General features: G+C 52.7%; 1 protein-coding gene across 2 annotated transcripts in view; it reads right to left on the reverse strand.

The window, feature by feature from the left end:
- The window catches only part of MGAT5B (alpha-1,6-mannosylglycoprotein 6-beta-N-acetylglucosaminyltransferase B), a 67673-nt gene that overhangs the window by 21703 nt on the left and 28986 nt on the right, over nt 1-16984 (reverse strand). For both annotated transcript variants that reach the window (XM_042256313.2, XM_027974153.3), the window contains 2 exons: nt 1560-1691; nt 90-223 (listed from right to left, as the gene is read on the reverse strand). In XM_042256313.2, coding sequence (XP_042112247.1) covers nt 90-223; nt 1560-1691 — 266 coding nt within the window. The remainder of the gene's footprint in view (nt 1-89; nt 224-1559; nt 1692-16984) is intronic.

A 16984-nucleotide genomic window follows, 5' to 3' on the forward strand; every position in this document is an offset into this window, starting at 1 on the left:
GGAGAGGACAGAACGGGCCTGCCTCCTCCCCAACCCTGGGAGAGGCCCCACCCATCCCGCTCCACTCCATGGGGCGGCTAGACACTCACGGAACATGGTCATGAACTGCTTGGGGTTGAGGTTCCAGTAGCCCCAGTTGGTCCGGTAGCCATGCAGCGTGGCATATTCTTCGTGGTTGTACGCAGGTTCGGTCCCAAAGGTGTCGATGACCCGGATGCGGCACCTGCCCCCACCCCGCACCCCAGGAACCCAGGTCACCAATCTCCCAGTGTCTCCCTGGGCTGGGGTGGCCCCAGCCGTGGGCTCTGGAACCCTAAGGTGGCTGGTCATGGTAGTGTGATGTGTGGTCAGGGCTTGGGCTCAGACACTAGCTGGCTGCGTGACCACAGGCACGTGCCTTAACCTCTCTGGGTCAGCTTTCCCATCGATCAAAGGGGGATAACAACCGCCGAACCATCTCAGAGTCTTACATGAACCATGGACCACTAACTCAGAAACTATTAATTTTACAGTGGCCCCAAGGGAGCCTAGAAAGGGAGGCCCTTCCTGGAATGCGGCCCCTCCCCATTGCCCAGGATTCACCTGCACAATTGCACTTCCGTGAGCAGGGAGTCCACAGCCCCCCTGCCCAGGAGCCTGCCACTCCCAGGAAGTGCCTTGCCTCTCTGGACTGAGATGCCGAAGAGAAGGGCCCCAGGGAACCAGCTACCGCGTGCCTCAAAGTCTCCTCTTCAAGAACAGCCACTGCTGGTGGGCCTTCCAGCTGGTGGGGGCTCTGTCCCACCCTGAGGCCAGAGCCCAGAACCTCTCCCTGCATCTCGGCCACCCCGGGAATGGGCACCTAAAGAAAACTGCTAAGTCTCAGACGCCCCTCCAAGGCACTCCCCTACCCAGAGTCCTTCCAGGCGACCCAGAAGTGTCCGGACTGCTGAGGTCAGCACTCCTCCCCACCCCAGAGAAGGGGCGGGGTTGGGAGGAGAAGGCCCCCAGTGCACGGAGAACATGCATTAATAATAAAAGCAATAACGCTGCCTGTCACTTTTTTTCCTAATAAAATCATGTGGGATAGTCAATGAGATTGGAGCACACGTAATAAATAGCAGGGCTCTCTGTGCTAAATTAAACCCCATATCCTCCTGGCTGCAGAGAGATGGAGCGATGGCATTGGCCTTCCTCCCGCCCAAGAAGGGGCCGGACGGAGGCGGGGGTGGGGAGGGGGCTGCTGGGTCCTCACACACAGGGCTCATGCCCGGCCCTGTGCCATGTTCCCCCACCACTCCCTGCTGTTCCTCTGCCCTCTCCAATGGGGTCAGCTCTGACCTCATCCCCTCTGCACCCCCAGCCTACCCAGCAGCAGAGAGGCCCTGGAGCGCCTGGCTGTGGTTTATTAATTGTCATCCAAGTCAGCCGAAGCCAGGAGGCAGAGTTGTCTGGGAAGGAAGGTGGTGGGTGTAGGGGGTGGGTGGGAGGTGAGCCTTTGCTCCACCCTGGAACCCGGGCAGTGCAACCCCCGCCTTGGGGACCAGTGGGCAGGCGCCACCCTCCCGCTGCCCTCTCACCGGTACTTCCTGAAGGAGAGTCCCATGTGCTGCTTCATCTGCTGCAGGCCGTGGTAGTCGGTGTAGATGAGGTCGAACGGCAGGGGCATGGTGAGCGGGCAGTTCCCCCGGCCTGGCGGCACCCCTAAGTTACTGAGAGAAGAACCCTTCAGAGTCTGAGCCCTAAGAAGGACCCACAGACCCACTTTCTCATCCAGCCTTGTGTTTGGGGGATCTGGACCTCGCCTTGGTTCCTACAGCCCAGAATAAAATGGGGAGGCGGGGACACTGTATAGGAAAGTGAGGCCAGTGCATGAATCCTGGCAGACTCCTGAAGAGGAAGCCAGCTGGGCCTCCATGTACAGTTGCATAGGTTTCTCACTGCACAAGAGCCTCCAACGAGGGGCAAATGGGACTGAAATCCGGCCTAGGCTACCTTGCCAAGCCTGCACCTGGCCTAGGCTACCTGCCAGAAGGAAGAGAACCTTCTGTTAATTTGCACAAACCTGATCCCCCCAGAGCTGTGTCCACCCAGAGAGGGTGTGGACATCCACAAAGTACCATGTACACCAGTAAAGGTCCTCAGCACAGCTTCAGCATTTGTTTGGAGCTAAAAGGCCCCCAACCCCAAGTCCAAGAAGATATAATCCTGCTCTGCTGACTGGCTCCTGGCCACAGAGAAGCCCAGCCCTGGCCCATGGGGGAACCTGCCTGCTGGGCCACTTACTAGCACGTTTTCCTCTGGGACAGGGCTGCCTCTGGTGACCCAGTTCGGAGTCTCTGGGTCATCACACTGGAGCCTGGAGGACATGGCCCCTCTTCTCCCAGGTTCACATCCCTGGAGTCATGCTTAGCGGCCCCTGCCTGGCCCCCACAGTGCCAGCATGAACTTTGTCCTTCTCACCCCTGCCCACCCTCCAGGAGCCCCTGCTAAGCCTGCCTACACACCCCCTACAAGGATGATGGGGTTTTTAGATCAGTGACTCAGTAAGTCTGTACTGAGAGGCTGAGCCCGGCAGGGAGTAGTGTCGGCCCCCAGGGAAGCCCTCCTTTTGGGGGGCCCCCAGCAACCTCTCACCTCCCCCTGATTCCTGCCTCCCTTGGATTCGTGGTCCAGACGCTGGAAGGCATCCGTGAGACCTCCCTCCTAGTGAGTCCCTGCAGGGATCCACCCGGCACAGGGGCCACGATTATCATCTGTTCCCTGGGTCATATCTTGGGCTCCTTGAGACAATTCAAGCAGGCGGAAAAGCAGCACCTGGACGCCTCTGCACTCTCCTGCTCACACTCAGCAACACACCAACAGAGGCTCTGGATGCACCGTCCCCCAGAGCAAACTGCCCTAACGCAGCCTTTTCAGCGATGCTTATGACAATCTGATGACAAGCCATGATGGAATGATGTCAAGGGAAGCTTTGAGAGACGAGGATCAAGGCATCAGGGGTTGGCCTGTGCCAGCAGAGAAGGGTAGCAAGACAGAGGGGGGTGTCTCTGTACTGCTCCCCACCAGCCAGTACACCCCAGCCTCACTCAGCCTCCCCACACTAGTGGCCCAAGTGTGAGAACCTTTGCTGCTAAGTGGGGAGAGGGGAGTGCAAAACTCTTATAACCGTTTTCTCCCCATTTCTCTTGTGTGTGTGTGACTATGCCATAGTTTATTCATTCAGTGGAAGGGCAGATGGATTGTTTCCTGATTTTTGCTCCTGTTGCCCACTGTCAATATAAATATCCTTATACATACACCTCTAGATGTAAATGCGCAAGAATTTTGGGGGGTATAGAATCAGAAATAAAAATTCTGAAGCTCTCAGGTATTTATCCAGGAGTAATTGTTGAATTTAATAGATAATGCTCAACTATTTTTCAAAGCAGTTCCTTATCTTTAAACTTAAAACTGGCCAAGCTCCCCTACTCCCCACCCATCCAATCTCCAGTGATCCCTCTATCCAACCAGACGGCCATAGGCAGGATTCTCAAAGCCAGGACTTCTAAGGCAGGGCCCGCCTCTTCAGCTTTTTTGTTGAAGTACTCACAAAGTGTAGACCTCAGAGGTCTGGCGCTATCACAGGAAGCAGCTCCCATAACCTGGAGACTTTATGAAATATCTGGCAGTATTTTTTAAGTGTCAGGCAGGTTTTATATTCTACTCTGTGGGATCCTGTTTTCTTTCAAGGATGGCTGTCTCTCACACACACACACCCCCAAACTCCTCCAGTCAGATGGAGCATCATTGTTGTCCTGGGTTATAGAAGCTCTGGGTTGAGGACAGACCCTGGTCCCCCTCCCCACTGCCTTCACTCAATTGAGAACCTCAAATAGAAAGACAGTGATGACGCCTTTCGCAGAACTGAGGAAGGGGGTGGCTGCTCCTCCCTCATGGAATCTGGGTCTGGGAAAAATTAAGACGATTCTGAAAATATAAACTGTAGGTGGGTCTAGTTGCTGCTACCTGCACCAGTCACATGATTTCCCCATGCTGCCTTTCTGGCTGGTTACCAGGCAACATGTCCCTCTGTAGCCATGAATGGTTCCACAAAGTCACGGGGGGCTCCCTTTGGTTGTCTCAACCCTGGCCCCAGCCCCAGACACCAGGGCCACTGGGAGGCCCGATGGACAGGTCAGGGTCCTCTCCTGGGAAGATGATGCCACACTGATGTTCCAGAGCCTCTGTCATCATCCCCCTCACCTTTGTGGCTACCATTCTGAACACAGGCACCATTCTACATGCTTTCAACTCATCAACTCATCAATCCCTTTCATCTGGACAACTACCCTATGAGATCAGACCCATTCCTAACCTGCTCCCCTCTTTACAGATTAAGAAACAGGTTTACCCAGGAGCACAGAGCCAGGGAGGAGGAGAGCTGGGGTTGGAACCCAGGCAGTAGGCGCCAGCACCCACACTCCCACCGGCTGCGCTCTCCTTTCTCCCCAGGCTCACTGGGCGTCAGACAGCACAGCGGTGTGTCGTCAGTCCACGGTGACATCCTGAAACTGGAGCCGCAGGCTACCAGCAGAGATTGGCCCCAGTCCCAGTTTTGTTGCTAACCTTGGAGGAATCATAGCCTCTAGGAATTTCATTTTTTTCATCAGCAAAAGACCAAAAAATGCCTACCTCACCAGGTTCCTGATAAGATCGAGGGAGGCAAGGAGAGTGAAAGTTCCACTGATTATTACGACCTCAGTCATCAGTTTCACCTTCTGAATTGCCAAGTCTGGAAACTCCTGACTCCCACCCTGACACACACACACACCCCTCATCTAAGGCCCCAGTTGTGTTTCAGCTAGAATCTTGAAATCATTTCATTTCTCTTCTGCCTCCCTCTAGCCTTGCCTGACTCTTTTACGGAGAGATCTTTCCACAGTGCCAGCCTGGTCAGTCACCCCTGGTTGCAGCTGAGCCTTTTCACAGCCTTCTCGCCTCCTGCTCCTTGACGCAAAGCTTGCCTCCTCCTCCAGGAGGGCTTCCCTGGTAGCTCAGCTGGTAAAGAATCTGCCTGCAGTGCAGGAGACCCTGGTTTGATTCCTGGGTTGGGAAGATCCCCTGGAGAAGGGAAAGGCTGGCCACTCCATGGGGTTGCAAAGAGTCGGACAGGACTGAGTGACTTTCACTTTCCTCCTCCAGGAAGCCTTCCTTGGACCTCTGGACAGAGTGGGAAGCCCTTCTCCTTTGATACCCCTGCCCCAGCATCCCACTGCCCTCTCTACCATCCCTCTGCACTGCCCTGAGTCACCTCCTCACAACTTGCCCCCCCCCACCCCCGCCCAGTGTAGGGCTAGATTACCTTTGAAAGCACAGAGCTGGGACAGGATCTGACCCAATAAGTATCAGGTTCATGAATGAATTAACAAAGCAACGAACCCGGTGAACGCCCCCCTCCCCCAGAAAGAACTGTTTTAAAGGTTGAAAATATCAAGAAAAGCATGTTAGGAGAGAAGGGATGGGTGAGCGAGAGGAGCCCAGGGCTCATGTGGGCATCTCCGAGGTTTATCAAGACCTCCTGGTCTGTACTGGACACAAGTGGCCCCATGGGTCCCCAAAGGACATCATGGCAGGAAGCAGAGGAGGAGAGACAAATCAGCCCAGAGACAGCAGGGGGGAGTTAACGAGGAGCCCCACCATCCCCGCAGCCACAGAAAAAAAAGATTTTCAATTTACAGCGACTGCACCAGAGGTGCGTCTGCCGTTTCCTCATTACTCTCGTCAGGAGGAATCTGAGCTCGTCCAGAGAAGAGCTGAGAGGGTCAGTCAAGGGGAGAGGGGGCTATGGTTCTATTACTTGTAATTTAAGTTCACTTTTATGGGCAATTTTAAGCTAAATGGTTGGTTGGAGCAGCAACATGAATTGTATAACACTCTCCTGACAACCTTCAGCCAAAGGTGCTCAGGGAAGCTCAGTTGTACAATTCCATCTTATGCACTGACTCCCCAAAAGGCCCCTGTCCAGACAGTCCCATAATTCCAATGTCAAGTTCATTTCTCTTCCAACTCTTACCCAGAGCTGCATCGGGAGGGGCTCGGAAAGCCTCCCCACCCCCACGGCACTGTTGAGACGGGATCAAGCAGCATCTCAGCATGAAGGGACTTCAGACACACCCACCTAGCAGCCCCTGTCCGCCTGCTCACGACCACCCCCAGCGCTTGGGAAGTTTCCGTGGAATTGCCAAACCCAGCAGTTGCAATGAATTTCCAAATGTTCCCAGGCCACCTGAGTGGGAGTCTCAATGCAGACGAAGGGGGTGGGGGAGGAGGGGTGATCTAGGGACATGGTCCTTGTACCGGTCACCCGGTCATCTGGTCCATGTTCCCAACCCAGACTAATCCATCCATGAAAGCCGACCTCGGGGGGAGGGGTGATGGGGAGTCAGGGTTTCGTGGGGACAGTTTCAGTCTGGGAAGATGAAAGAGCTCTGGAGGTGGATGGTGGTGATGGTTGTACAAACTGTGCGACTGTATCTAATGTCACTGAACTGCACGTGGTTAAGATGGGTAAACTTTATATGTATTTTACTAAAAGTTTTCTAAAAACCCAAAACGAGATTATCCACACTCACAATGTCCATGTACAGCCCCACAAACACACGCCCAGCACTCTCTCTCCCAGAGGCACACCTGCCCCATCTTCTACAGGGCCCCCCACAATGGAAGGAAGTGTTAGTCGCTTAGTTGTTTTCAACTCTTGGCATCCCCATGGACTATAGCCCGCCAGGCTCCTCTGTCCATGGGATTTCCCAGGCAAGAATACTGGAGCGGGTTGTCATTTCCTTTTCCAGGGGATCTTCCTGAGCCAGGAATCCAACTCGTGTCTCCTGCATTGCAGGTAGATTCTTTACCAACTGAGCCACCTGGAAAGCTCCCCCAACAACGGAGAGGGTCAGCAAACAGGCGGAGCAGGATGTATTAGCCACTCTTGGGCAAAAGATCAAAAGATGGTGGGACTTCCGTGGCGGTCCAGCGGTTAAGACTTCACACTCCCAATGCAGGGGACGGGGCTTAGTCCCTGGTCAGGGGACTGGAACCCACATGCCACAACGAAGATCAGAGAGTCCAAGTGTCAAAACTAAGACCCAGTCAAATAAATACATATTTTTAAAAAGAAAAAAGATCAAAAGGTAGGATGCAACAAGGTAGAGAAGAAAAATACAACCCATGCCCAATAGAAGAAAAAAAATAATAACTCCCAGCTAGGAATCAAAAGGCTGAATTCTATGCATAAATTTTTAAAACAGATGAGTGATAGCACTAACCCTTATCTTTAAGTTTTGAATTTATGTTGTTTCTTCCCATGTACCAAAAAAAGAAAAAAGTGCCAAGTTCTAACAGTGAAGAGGATCCCTGGGCATGAACTCCAGCACGAATTTGCTGGGTTGCCTTGCAGAGACACAGAGGCGCTCCGGTGTGCACCTCCACTCCCATTCTGTGATACACGGACAAATCTCCACGGTCCCTCCAAGGCTAAAAATTCTTCGGGTTTATGTCTCCCTGTACTTGGTCTGTGGCTGGAAATAAGCTCTCCAGGTAGCGCTCAAATTCTGGAACAGACTATTCTCTCTCCCTGTCTGTCTTTGTGTGGGAAGGACCTAATTAAAAAGCATCCTTAGAAGTGCTCAAAGATCTTTGCCTTCAAGAGCTAAGAGAACAGGGTAACTTCAGCTTCCCTGGATCCATCTCATTACTGGGAGCACCTGGCTGGGCAACCCTGGACCTCTGTCTCCTCCAGGGTCCACTAGCCCTCTGATGCCATCCGGTGCCCATCCCCCGAGCACTACGGCATCGACCTTGTCGCTCTCCCAAGGTCCATTGTTAAAGCGCCTGTCGCCCCTTCCCCAGAACAGAATACAAAGAAGCAAATGCAGAAAGTCAACTGGGCATCTAACGAGCTGCTGCGGAAGGCAGGTCAGCATCACTAACGAGGAAGGAATTACATTCTCCTGGCAGGTTTTCCTCTCTTGCCCGGCGTGGGCTGACCTTCCTGAGCCCGACAAAAGCAGTCTTATGATGCCCTCATGATGGGTCCACCCACAGCTTCTGTCTGCTGACAAGACAGTGCCCTCGGAGGGTCAGGGATCACAGCTGAAGAGAATGGCCAGGTCCCCAGTGGAGTCAGGGCTCAGAGGAAGCGGGAAAGGAAAAGCAGATCAGAGCTGACTCCAGCCATGCTTTAGCCAAAGCCCAAAGGAAGTACAGGCGGGAGGATGCTGAAAGGGAACTGGGTGGCCCGCATCGGGCCTATGGTCCAAAGCCAACACTTTCTTTCCCAGCGTTCCTTCCTAGTAAGCAAACTCAGGGCTAAGAATAGAGCTGCCACTCCCAGGAGAGGTGGCTGAAACCACAGACTCATTCCTCCAGCTCCCCGCGCTCCGGTGCCAGGAACGCATCCCTCTGGCTGTCCCCTGCCTCCTTCCCATTTATGTAACCATGCGCGTGAGTGCTGAGCAGGAATCCAGGCTCCTCTCGCCAAGCCAGGCTTTCCGTGAAGGCGGCTCTTGGGCCCAGGTGCAGGTTTGGATCACCAGGGTCTATTCTGGCTCCTGATGGCCAGGCTGGTCCCAGAGGGGCCGCCTCTTTGCTCTCGGGTGGGGCCTGCCATTGGGATGTTGATTTTCAGTTTTTCTGGGGATTCTCACATCCTAGGTGCTTTTTCTGTTCTATGCGTGCTGCGTGGCTAAGTTGCCTCAGTCGTGTCCGACTCTTTGCAACTCTATGGACCGTAGCCGACCAGGCTCCTCTGTCCACGGGATTCTCCAGGCAAGAATACTGGAGTGGGTTGCCATGCCCTCCTCCAGGGGATGTTCCCGACCCAGGGATTGAACCTGCATCTCCTGTCTTGGCAGGGAGGTTCTTTACCATCAGTGCTACCTGGGGAGCCCACAGACCTTTGTGGAGAAACAACCCATAGAGGAAACAAAGACAAGGTGAGACCCTGCTCTCAGCCACATTGGAACAAGCCTTGTGGGGGATGTGGGTTAAAGACACAGCCCTGGGGCGCCAGCCACCATGCGGGGATCTGAGTCCATTCCAGAACAGCCCAGGAAACAACAGTCTGGTTCCAAGACAAGTCGTCTCTTTACCAGAGCCCTTTGACGATTTGGGGGAGGTTAGAAGGAGCACTAGGGGTTATTCGTACCATTCTGTCTTCTGCGAGCTTCACCGGGAATAGAAAAGTCCCAGGCTAACCCTGACCCCGAACTGAGCTGGGAGCAGCAGAGTTTTATCCCTCCCGTGGGGGGCATGTCAGTCTCCAGGAAGTTCATCCCACCATCTGCCTCCCTCCTCTCCTGCTGCCATGGGACAAGACCTTCTCCTGCTCAGGCTACCCCCTTTCCTTTATGAGAGCCCACGGCTCCTGAGGTTTGAGGGTGTACTGATGCGTTCCTCCCCTCCCCCAGAACAAACCTCACCTCCTTACTCTTCCTTCAAAAGCCTGCAGAAGCCAGCCCTCCTCTTCCTTTCTTCTCTGACTCCCCCCAAGTTCTCCCCAACCCACTGGGTTGCATGAACCTTTCCTAAGAGCCTGTGATTTCTTTTAAATCACTCTTCCCTTGCAACCTCCCAGCCCCAGCGTGGACGAGACCAAAGCTGGAAAAGGTACCTTGGCCACTACATCCGTGAGGTCAAAACTTAGGGGCCTTGATTAGCAAGAAACAAACTCCCACTCTTTGAGGCTTGGAGCAGCATGGAGTGGGAGGAGCAGGGAATCGTCTCTCTTGGATCCCCAGGAAGGATGAAGGCTGGGGACCAGGGAGGCTCTGGGCCCCCAGCAGCAGAGGTCTCCCACCTTCTGTGGTATCCAGCTGTGCTGAACATGATCCCACTACACAGATTAAAAGGCCTCCTTGGACAAGGAGAAGGAAGGCAACAGAAAGGAGAAGCAGGAATTCTCTGGGGATCCAGTGGTTAGGACTCCTAACTTCCAGTGCAGGGGGCACAGTTTGATCCCTGGTCTGGGAGCTAAGATCCCACAAGCCACGTGGTGTGGCCAAAAACAAACAGAAGGGAGAGGGGAAGGAGTATTTTATTGTAAATTAGCCATTTGCCTCTCATGCCTCCTCTAGGAAGAGGTGGAGGAGAAAGAACCACTGTGTACAGGGTCTGCTAAGTGCCAAGCAGAAGCTGGACATGGCTCTTCCTCCCCTGTTCTAACTGAACAATCAAATATTTCAAGCATCCAGAAAGTTATAGAAAAAGTACGATGACATGATGGATATCTGCACTGACATTTCCCAGCCTCGTCAAGTCATCAGATTTCTGCCATATTCGGTTCAAGGGCTTTGGGGAAGGGTTAACACATTAGAAGTCCAGGGCAGCCTTCAGGATGTTCCAGTCTCGTTTACTCTCCTTACACCTCCTGCCCCCTCCACCTCACTCCCAGAAGATGCTCATTCCTCCTATATCAAAGATAAAATAAGGAGTTCCTTGTGACACAGTGGTAAGAATCCACTTGCCTGTGCAGGGGACATGGGTTCAATCCCTAGTCTGGGAAGATTCCAGTAGCCTGCAGACTAACTAGGCCAGTGAGCCACAACTACTGAAGCCTGCGCCCTGCAGCTACTGAGCCCACACGCTGCAACTACGGAAGCCCACGCATACTAGAACCCACGCTGTGCATCAGGAGAAGCCACTGAAATGAGAAGCCCAGGCTCCGCAACTAGAGAGCAGTCCCCACTGGTTGCAACTATGGAAAGCCCACGCGCAGCCACGAAGACCCAGAGCATCCGGAACAAGAGAATGTTCTAAAAGATAAAATAAAAAGCATCAATGGGAAGGCCCCATCCCTGTAACCCCATTGGCAGCCCCACTACATCCTGCTCTCTTCCCCTTCCTCCTGGGGGCCACTCTCTGGGCCACGGTTCATGATAATATCTTTCCTCCAGGAGCTTCAACCACTCCCTTTTCTGGCTCCTTCACACCAGCATTTAAACATGCTCACAGGGACTTCCTAAAGCAAATCAGTCCTGAATATTCACTGGAAGGACTGAGGCTGAAGCTGAAACTCCAATACTTTGGCCACCTGATGCAAAGAACTGACTCACTGGAAAAGACCCTGATGCTAGGAAAGATTGAAGGCAGAAGAAGGGGATGACAGAAGATGAGATGGTTGGATGGCATCACTGACTCGATGGACATGAGTTTGAGAAAGCTCTGGGAGTTGGTGATGGACAGGGAAGCCTGGCATGCTGCAGTCCATGGAGTCACGACACGACTGAGCAACTTAACTGGACTGACAGGGACTTCCCTGGTGGTCCAGTGGCTGACTCTGAGCTCCCAATGCAGGGTGCCTGGGTTCAATTCCTGGTCGGGGAACTAGATCCCACATGCTACAACCAAGTTAGCATGCCGCAACCAAGATCCAGTGCAGCCAAATAAGTAAATATTAAAAAACAAAAATCAAAAAACAACCCTGAGGCCTGCCGGGACTGGCAGCTTAGAGGGTTTACTGGCTTCAGCTTGGTCAAGCTGGGCTGAGTACAAAGGACAGGATGTGGTCCCTGCCTTCGTCATTCTCTAGGGACCCTCCCCAGTATTTCCCTTGAACAAACATTGAGCAAACAGAAAGGCCAAGAGATCAATTTCCACCAGGGCCGGTTCTTGACAGCCAAGAGTCTCCCCTCCTCACCCTCCTTATTTAAACATTCTCCTCTCAAGCTTTCATCATTTGCCAGTTAAGTCAACTAATTTTCTACTAAACCCAATTTCACTCATGGAGGGAGGAAGAGCTCAGTCATTTTTCCTCATGCCATGTACTATTAATGATGCTTGAAATTATGCAGATAAAATGGATGAGCACAGCTGATCCTGGGCAGGCAGGAAGGGGAAAGGCTTCATTTTAAAATGCCCACCCAGACATCCCTGGGGACGTCTCAGATGCAGCCAACAGGGGCTCTGGCTTCATGTCTCCCGCCGCCGCATGTGCAGGGCACGGGCAGGACTGCCTGACATCTCCGAGCTGCAGTCTGATCAGAGCCCGCTGTCCCCACGCACTGCTGCTGCCACCACTATCACCCGGGAAACATCTTGCGGAAGCAAAACCAGATGTGGATGCCGTGCACTGCCCCAAACATCACGCCAGCGCATCGGTTAATTAAAACACCAAAACACAAGGAGCAGAGAAAATGGGCTCGTCTGTCCAGCCTCGTTGTCGAGTCAGTGACCAAGACATCTGCTGCGAACATCTGTGGATAAACTGCAACAAATGTATGGGCAGCGTCCTCATCCTGCTGCCTTCCCCACGTGGGGCATTTCGCTGGCCCAGGGAGACGTTTCTACGGCAGGAGCCGAGCCGTGACTCTCAGAATTCGGATTATCTGCACATCCTGCTGACCTATTTTCACAAGACCCTGGTGCCTCTTGTGTAGGATGGCTCCGCCAGGCTGGGAGACAAGACCCCCGGATGATCCCACCTCCCGCAGAACCCACGGCAGCACCATGCCTGCATTCAGTGACCTCTCTGCCTGTGACCCCTTTCTAGGCTCAAACGGTCACCATCTTGTTACAGGTTGCCTTGTTGTCCCCCCACCAAACATATGTTGGAGTCCTAACCCCAGAACCTCAGAATGGGACCTTAGTTGGAGGTAGGATTCTTACAAAGGTGACCAAGTTGAAATGAGGTCATTAGTATAGGTCCTGATCTCATACGACTGGTCTCCTTATACGAAGCTGGACACTGAACCCAGACACACGCACAGAGAGCATGCCACATGCAGAAGAAGGCAACGATGCAGCTGATGTTTCCACAAGCCAGCGAACACCAAAGGTCACCGACAACCAACAGAAGCTCAAAGCCTCCGAACCAACCAACCCTACCAACACCATGATCTCGGACTGCCAGCATCCGGAAGCGGGAGAACACCCGCTTCAGTTGTTTAAACCTCCCAACCTGTGGTAGTTCGTTACAGCAACTCCAGCAAACTAAATCACCTCTGTATGTTAACATCCACTCAAGGAAAGGCCTGCGTGTATGTAGCATTCGGGTGGTACCGGCAGAGAATGAGTTTGGGGAGCTCATAGGCTAGGCCCAACCAGCAACTGTCACCATGAAAAAGAACATCCAAGAGAGGGCGCGGCATGAAGTATTGGGCTGGCCAAAAAGTTGATTCAGGATTTTCCATACAATGTTACGGAAAACCACCAAGGAACTGTTTGGCCAACCCAATACATTCCATGTCAGCAGGTTCGCACAATGTCCCAGGAAGGGTACAAGAGGCGCTACTACCCGGGCCACCTCTGGGGGTTACCTCCTTGGGCTGCCTCCTCCACTCAGCCCCTGCCCTGCAGCCAAGGGATAACACAGGTGCTTTCAAGTGTGCAAAGGCAGGCTCAGGAGGAATTCACACATCTTTTCACAAATCCTCTAAGGCGCTGAGCCCCTACCCCAGGCCTGTTCCTCAGTAACCATTCACAGACTGCAGTATCTTAACTGCATAGCTATCCTGCTAAACAGACTGGGAGGTGGAGGACGCGATGTCGAAAACCACAACCTCAACTTTTCTAATTCCCAACCATCACTGCTCATTAGATCATAGATCACCCGGGGAAGCTCTGAAACCTTGACACTCGGCTCCACCCCAGACCAATTAAATCAGAGACACCAAAACACCCGAAGGCCGGTAAGTTTCCAAGGCAGTTCCACTACAGCCAGGGTTCAGAATTCCTACCTGAAATGAATTTCAACACAGCGGAGGCTGTTAATTTTATAGACACAACTGTACTATGTCTCCTGGGGAAGGAGGTTTTCTTTTTTTAATTTTTATTCTTTCAGTTATCTTAAATTGTACCTGGTATCAGATTTAGAAAAAACCTTCCTGAGACTGTTCCCTCAGGTGGCCAAGCTGTTTACACAATTCTGCCCCATCTGAGCAAGAGCCTTTGTGGCAGCTACACCCCATAGGGTGCCCAGGGCAGAGCTGTCTGGGCATTACCTTGGGCCTGCCAGCTTAGCAAACTGCAAAGTGGAGATGGGGTGACCTCTGTCTAGAGCTCCTGCTCCAGGGAGTTTCAGATCTGCATGGGCGACACATTGGTGGATGTGGAAAATATGGATCCTCTGTGGGGGTTGTGTGCATGGATATGCACAAGTGTGCCATGGGCTGAATATCATACGTATGGGTATGTGTATGTCCATGTGCAAGGGTGTGTGTTTGCAAGTGTGTGGAGGCATGCATCTTCACACAGGGGTGCGCATACATACAAGGGTATACCTATGTGGTTGTGCACAGGGGCATGCGTGCATGCGTGAGGATGCACATGTGCAGTGAAAGAAATGGCAGCAGGGGTCTATTTCAGGTGTATTTCACAAGAGCCTCACTTTTGGGACTGCCTAAGTGCAGTGACCCCCATCTTCACTGCTCTGGCCCTGTGATGGACATCAGCAACCTCACTGATCACAGGCTCAGCGGGCCCCAGTGAGTGGCCAGAGGAAGAGGAAGTACTCTGGGAAGGTAAGGACTCAGGGTCGAGGTTGGAAGAGGAGACATCCCAGCAGGGGCTGAAAAGGGAGACATCCCAGCAGGGGCTGAAAAGAACAACCAGGTTAAAAGCCCTGCCTCTTGGGCTTCCCTGGTGGCTCAGTGGTAAAGAAGCCACATGCCAGTGCAGGAGACGTGTGCTCAATCCCTGGCCTGGGAAGAACCCACATACCACAGAGCAACTAAGCCCACGAGCCAGGACTATTGAGCCTGCACTCTAGAGCCTGTGTGTCACAACCACTGAGCCCACATGCCACAGTGACTGAAGCCTGGGCACCCTAGAGCCCATGCTCCGCAACAAGAAAAACTACCACGGTGAGAAGCCCATGCATTGCAACGAGAGAGTAGCCCCTGCTCGCTGCAACTAGAGAAAGCCCACATGCAGCAACGAAGACCCAGCACAGCCAAAACTAAATAATAAAACAAATGAATAAAATGTTTTTTTAAATTTCTGCTTCTTAGGGAGACTTGTCAAATAGCTGCTCTCTCACGCAAAGATGGCTCTCTAAGTGTGATGTTGGGCTGTCACCATGCAGGGAGCCTTCCCATTCCCCGAGGGAGCAGTTAGGAAAGGAAGTTCTCACTTCCTTGGCCCCAGAAGATGCACAGTCAGAAGGGAGGAGTCCAGCTAATGCTGATAAACATGAATTCATCTAACCTAGAGGTGGAGCCAGGTGTTGGTGGTGTTGATAGAAGGATGCTCCACACTTGCAGGGGACTTGTGTATGGCAGAGCCTGAGATGCAGGCTCTGGACAGTCCCCACCCCCAGGATTCTTCCCACTGCATCTTGGGGTTTCTGGTGACCTGGGGACAAGGGTCCCCAAACCCTTGTTTACTGCTCTGCCTGAGGCAGGTCTGGCTTCCCACAGCACTGGCTGTGCCATCCTAAGTTGTCTGAGATTTCTCTGACTTCCTGCACCTTGGGTCCCTTTTCTCTTTCCTCTTCCTCTTCCCTCGTCCCATCTGAGTTTCCCGTAGGAAGCTTTGAGGCCAGGAAGAGATGCCTCTTTTCACTACTTGCAAATGTCAGCTGCTTCTGCAGTGTTCTGCTCCGCAGTGTAGATGTGTCTCCCCAGCTCTCTGTTCAGAGGGAACAGGGGCGGGCACAGCACAGTGAGCAGCAGTGTGTGCTGGCGGGCAGCAAGAGGGCACACCCAGCTCTGAAGTGGCCCGCACAATGGGAACAGCTTGTCTGACAACAAGATGCCACAGGGTGAGAGCCAGCATGGGGGACATGCGGCTGGTTCCTGCTCCCATCCCTGGGTAGCTAGTTTGACAGTTCAGCACCAGCCTCCGGGACAGCTCCCAACCTAGCTCATTCCCACTCAGGTGATTCAACCAGGCGGGGCGAAGCTGCTGTTTCCAAGTAGCACCTCCTCCCCCAGAACTCGCTGCTCCTGACCTGGGATGTGTTTCCAAATGCTGCCACAACCATGCAGCCCCTTTGTCAGGCCCTGTCAAGATCTCCCCCTACAGAGCAGACCATCTTCCACATCCACACTTACATGCGCTGTTCCTCTCTGAAGACACTTTCCATCTTTCCTAAGCCTACTGGAGACAAGCACATCAACTTAAAAAAGGATGATTCTAGAGGGATGAATTTCAAGCCACTAGAGGGATGAATTTCAAGCCACGGTGATAAAAACCTTCAGACTACTAGGTCATTTGGTAGCCTCACAGCACACCCCAGTCTCAGCCTCCTTCTCCCCTGACCCTCTCTGACAACCTGAGTCACTGGCAGACTCTGAATCACTCACTCTGAGTAGCTGCCCAAGGCCAGTGCTCCCTGGGCCCTGTCAACCAAGTATTGTCGATGGCTTGGTCCCCGCCAGCATCCTCCTCTCTCCATCGTTTCTCTGCTACAAAGCATCAGCATTTGTGGCCAAGACAAAATGCCCATTAAAAAAAGAAAAGAGAGAGAGACATCTAGAACTAACAGACCATCCAGGTGGTGGTCAGGCTCTAGACAGGAATTACATTTTTAAACCACCTGTGAGTAAGTTCATGGGCTGATGAAGAAAATTCAGTTTGCAGGCAAACAGTTTGGGGGCCTTCCTTAGTCATGCGCTTAGTCATTCAGCTGTGTCCAACTCTTTGTGACCCCATGGACAGCAGCCCTTCAGGTTCCTCTGTCCATGGGATTTTTCAGGCAAGAATACTGGAGCAGGTTGCCATTTCCTCCTCCAGGGGATCTTCCCAACCCAGGGATTGAACCCGCATCTCTTGTGTCTCCTGCATTGCCAGGTAGATTCTTAACCAGTGAGCCACCTGAGAAGTCTCCTTAGTTAGACTCTGGGACAAATTAGGACAGTCTCATTTCAATGCCAGTGAAAGGAATAGAAATTCACCCAGCACTAAATCTCAAGCCATAGAGAAAATGTTTTGATAACTTTGAATATATTAAAATTGAGACCTTTTGTTCCTTAAAAAAAAAAGACATAAAGAAATTAACAAAGACAAGCCACAAATTAGATTGGGA

Source organism: Ovis aries, chromosome 11 (assembly GCF_016772045.2).
Source record: "Ovis aries strain OAR_USU_Benz2616 breed Rambouillet chromosome 11, ARS-UI_Ramb_v3.0, whole genome shotgun sequence".
Lineage (NCBI taxonomy): Eukaryota > Metazoa > Chordata > Mammalia > Artiodactyla > Bovidae > Ovis > Ovis aries.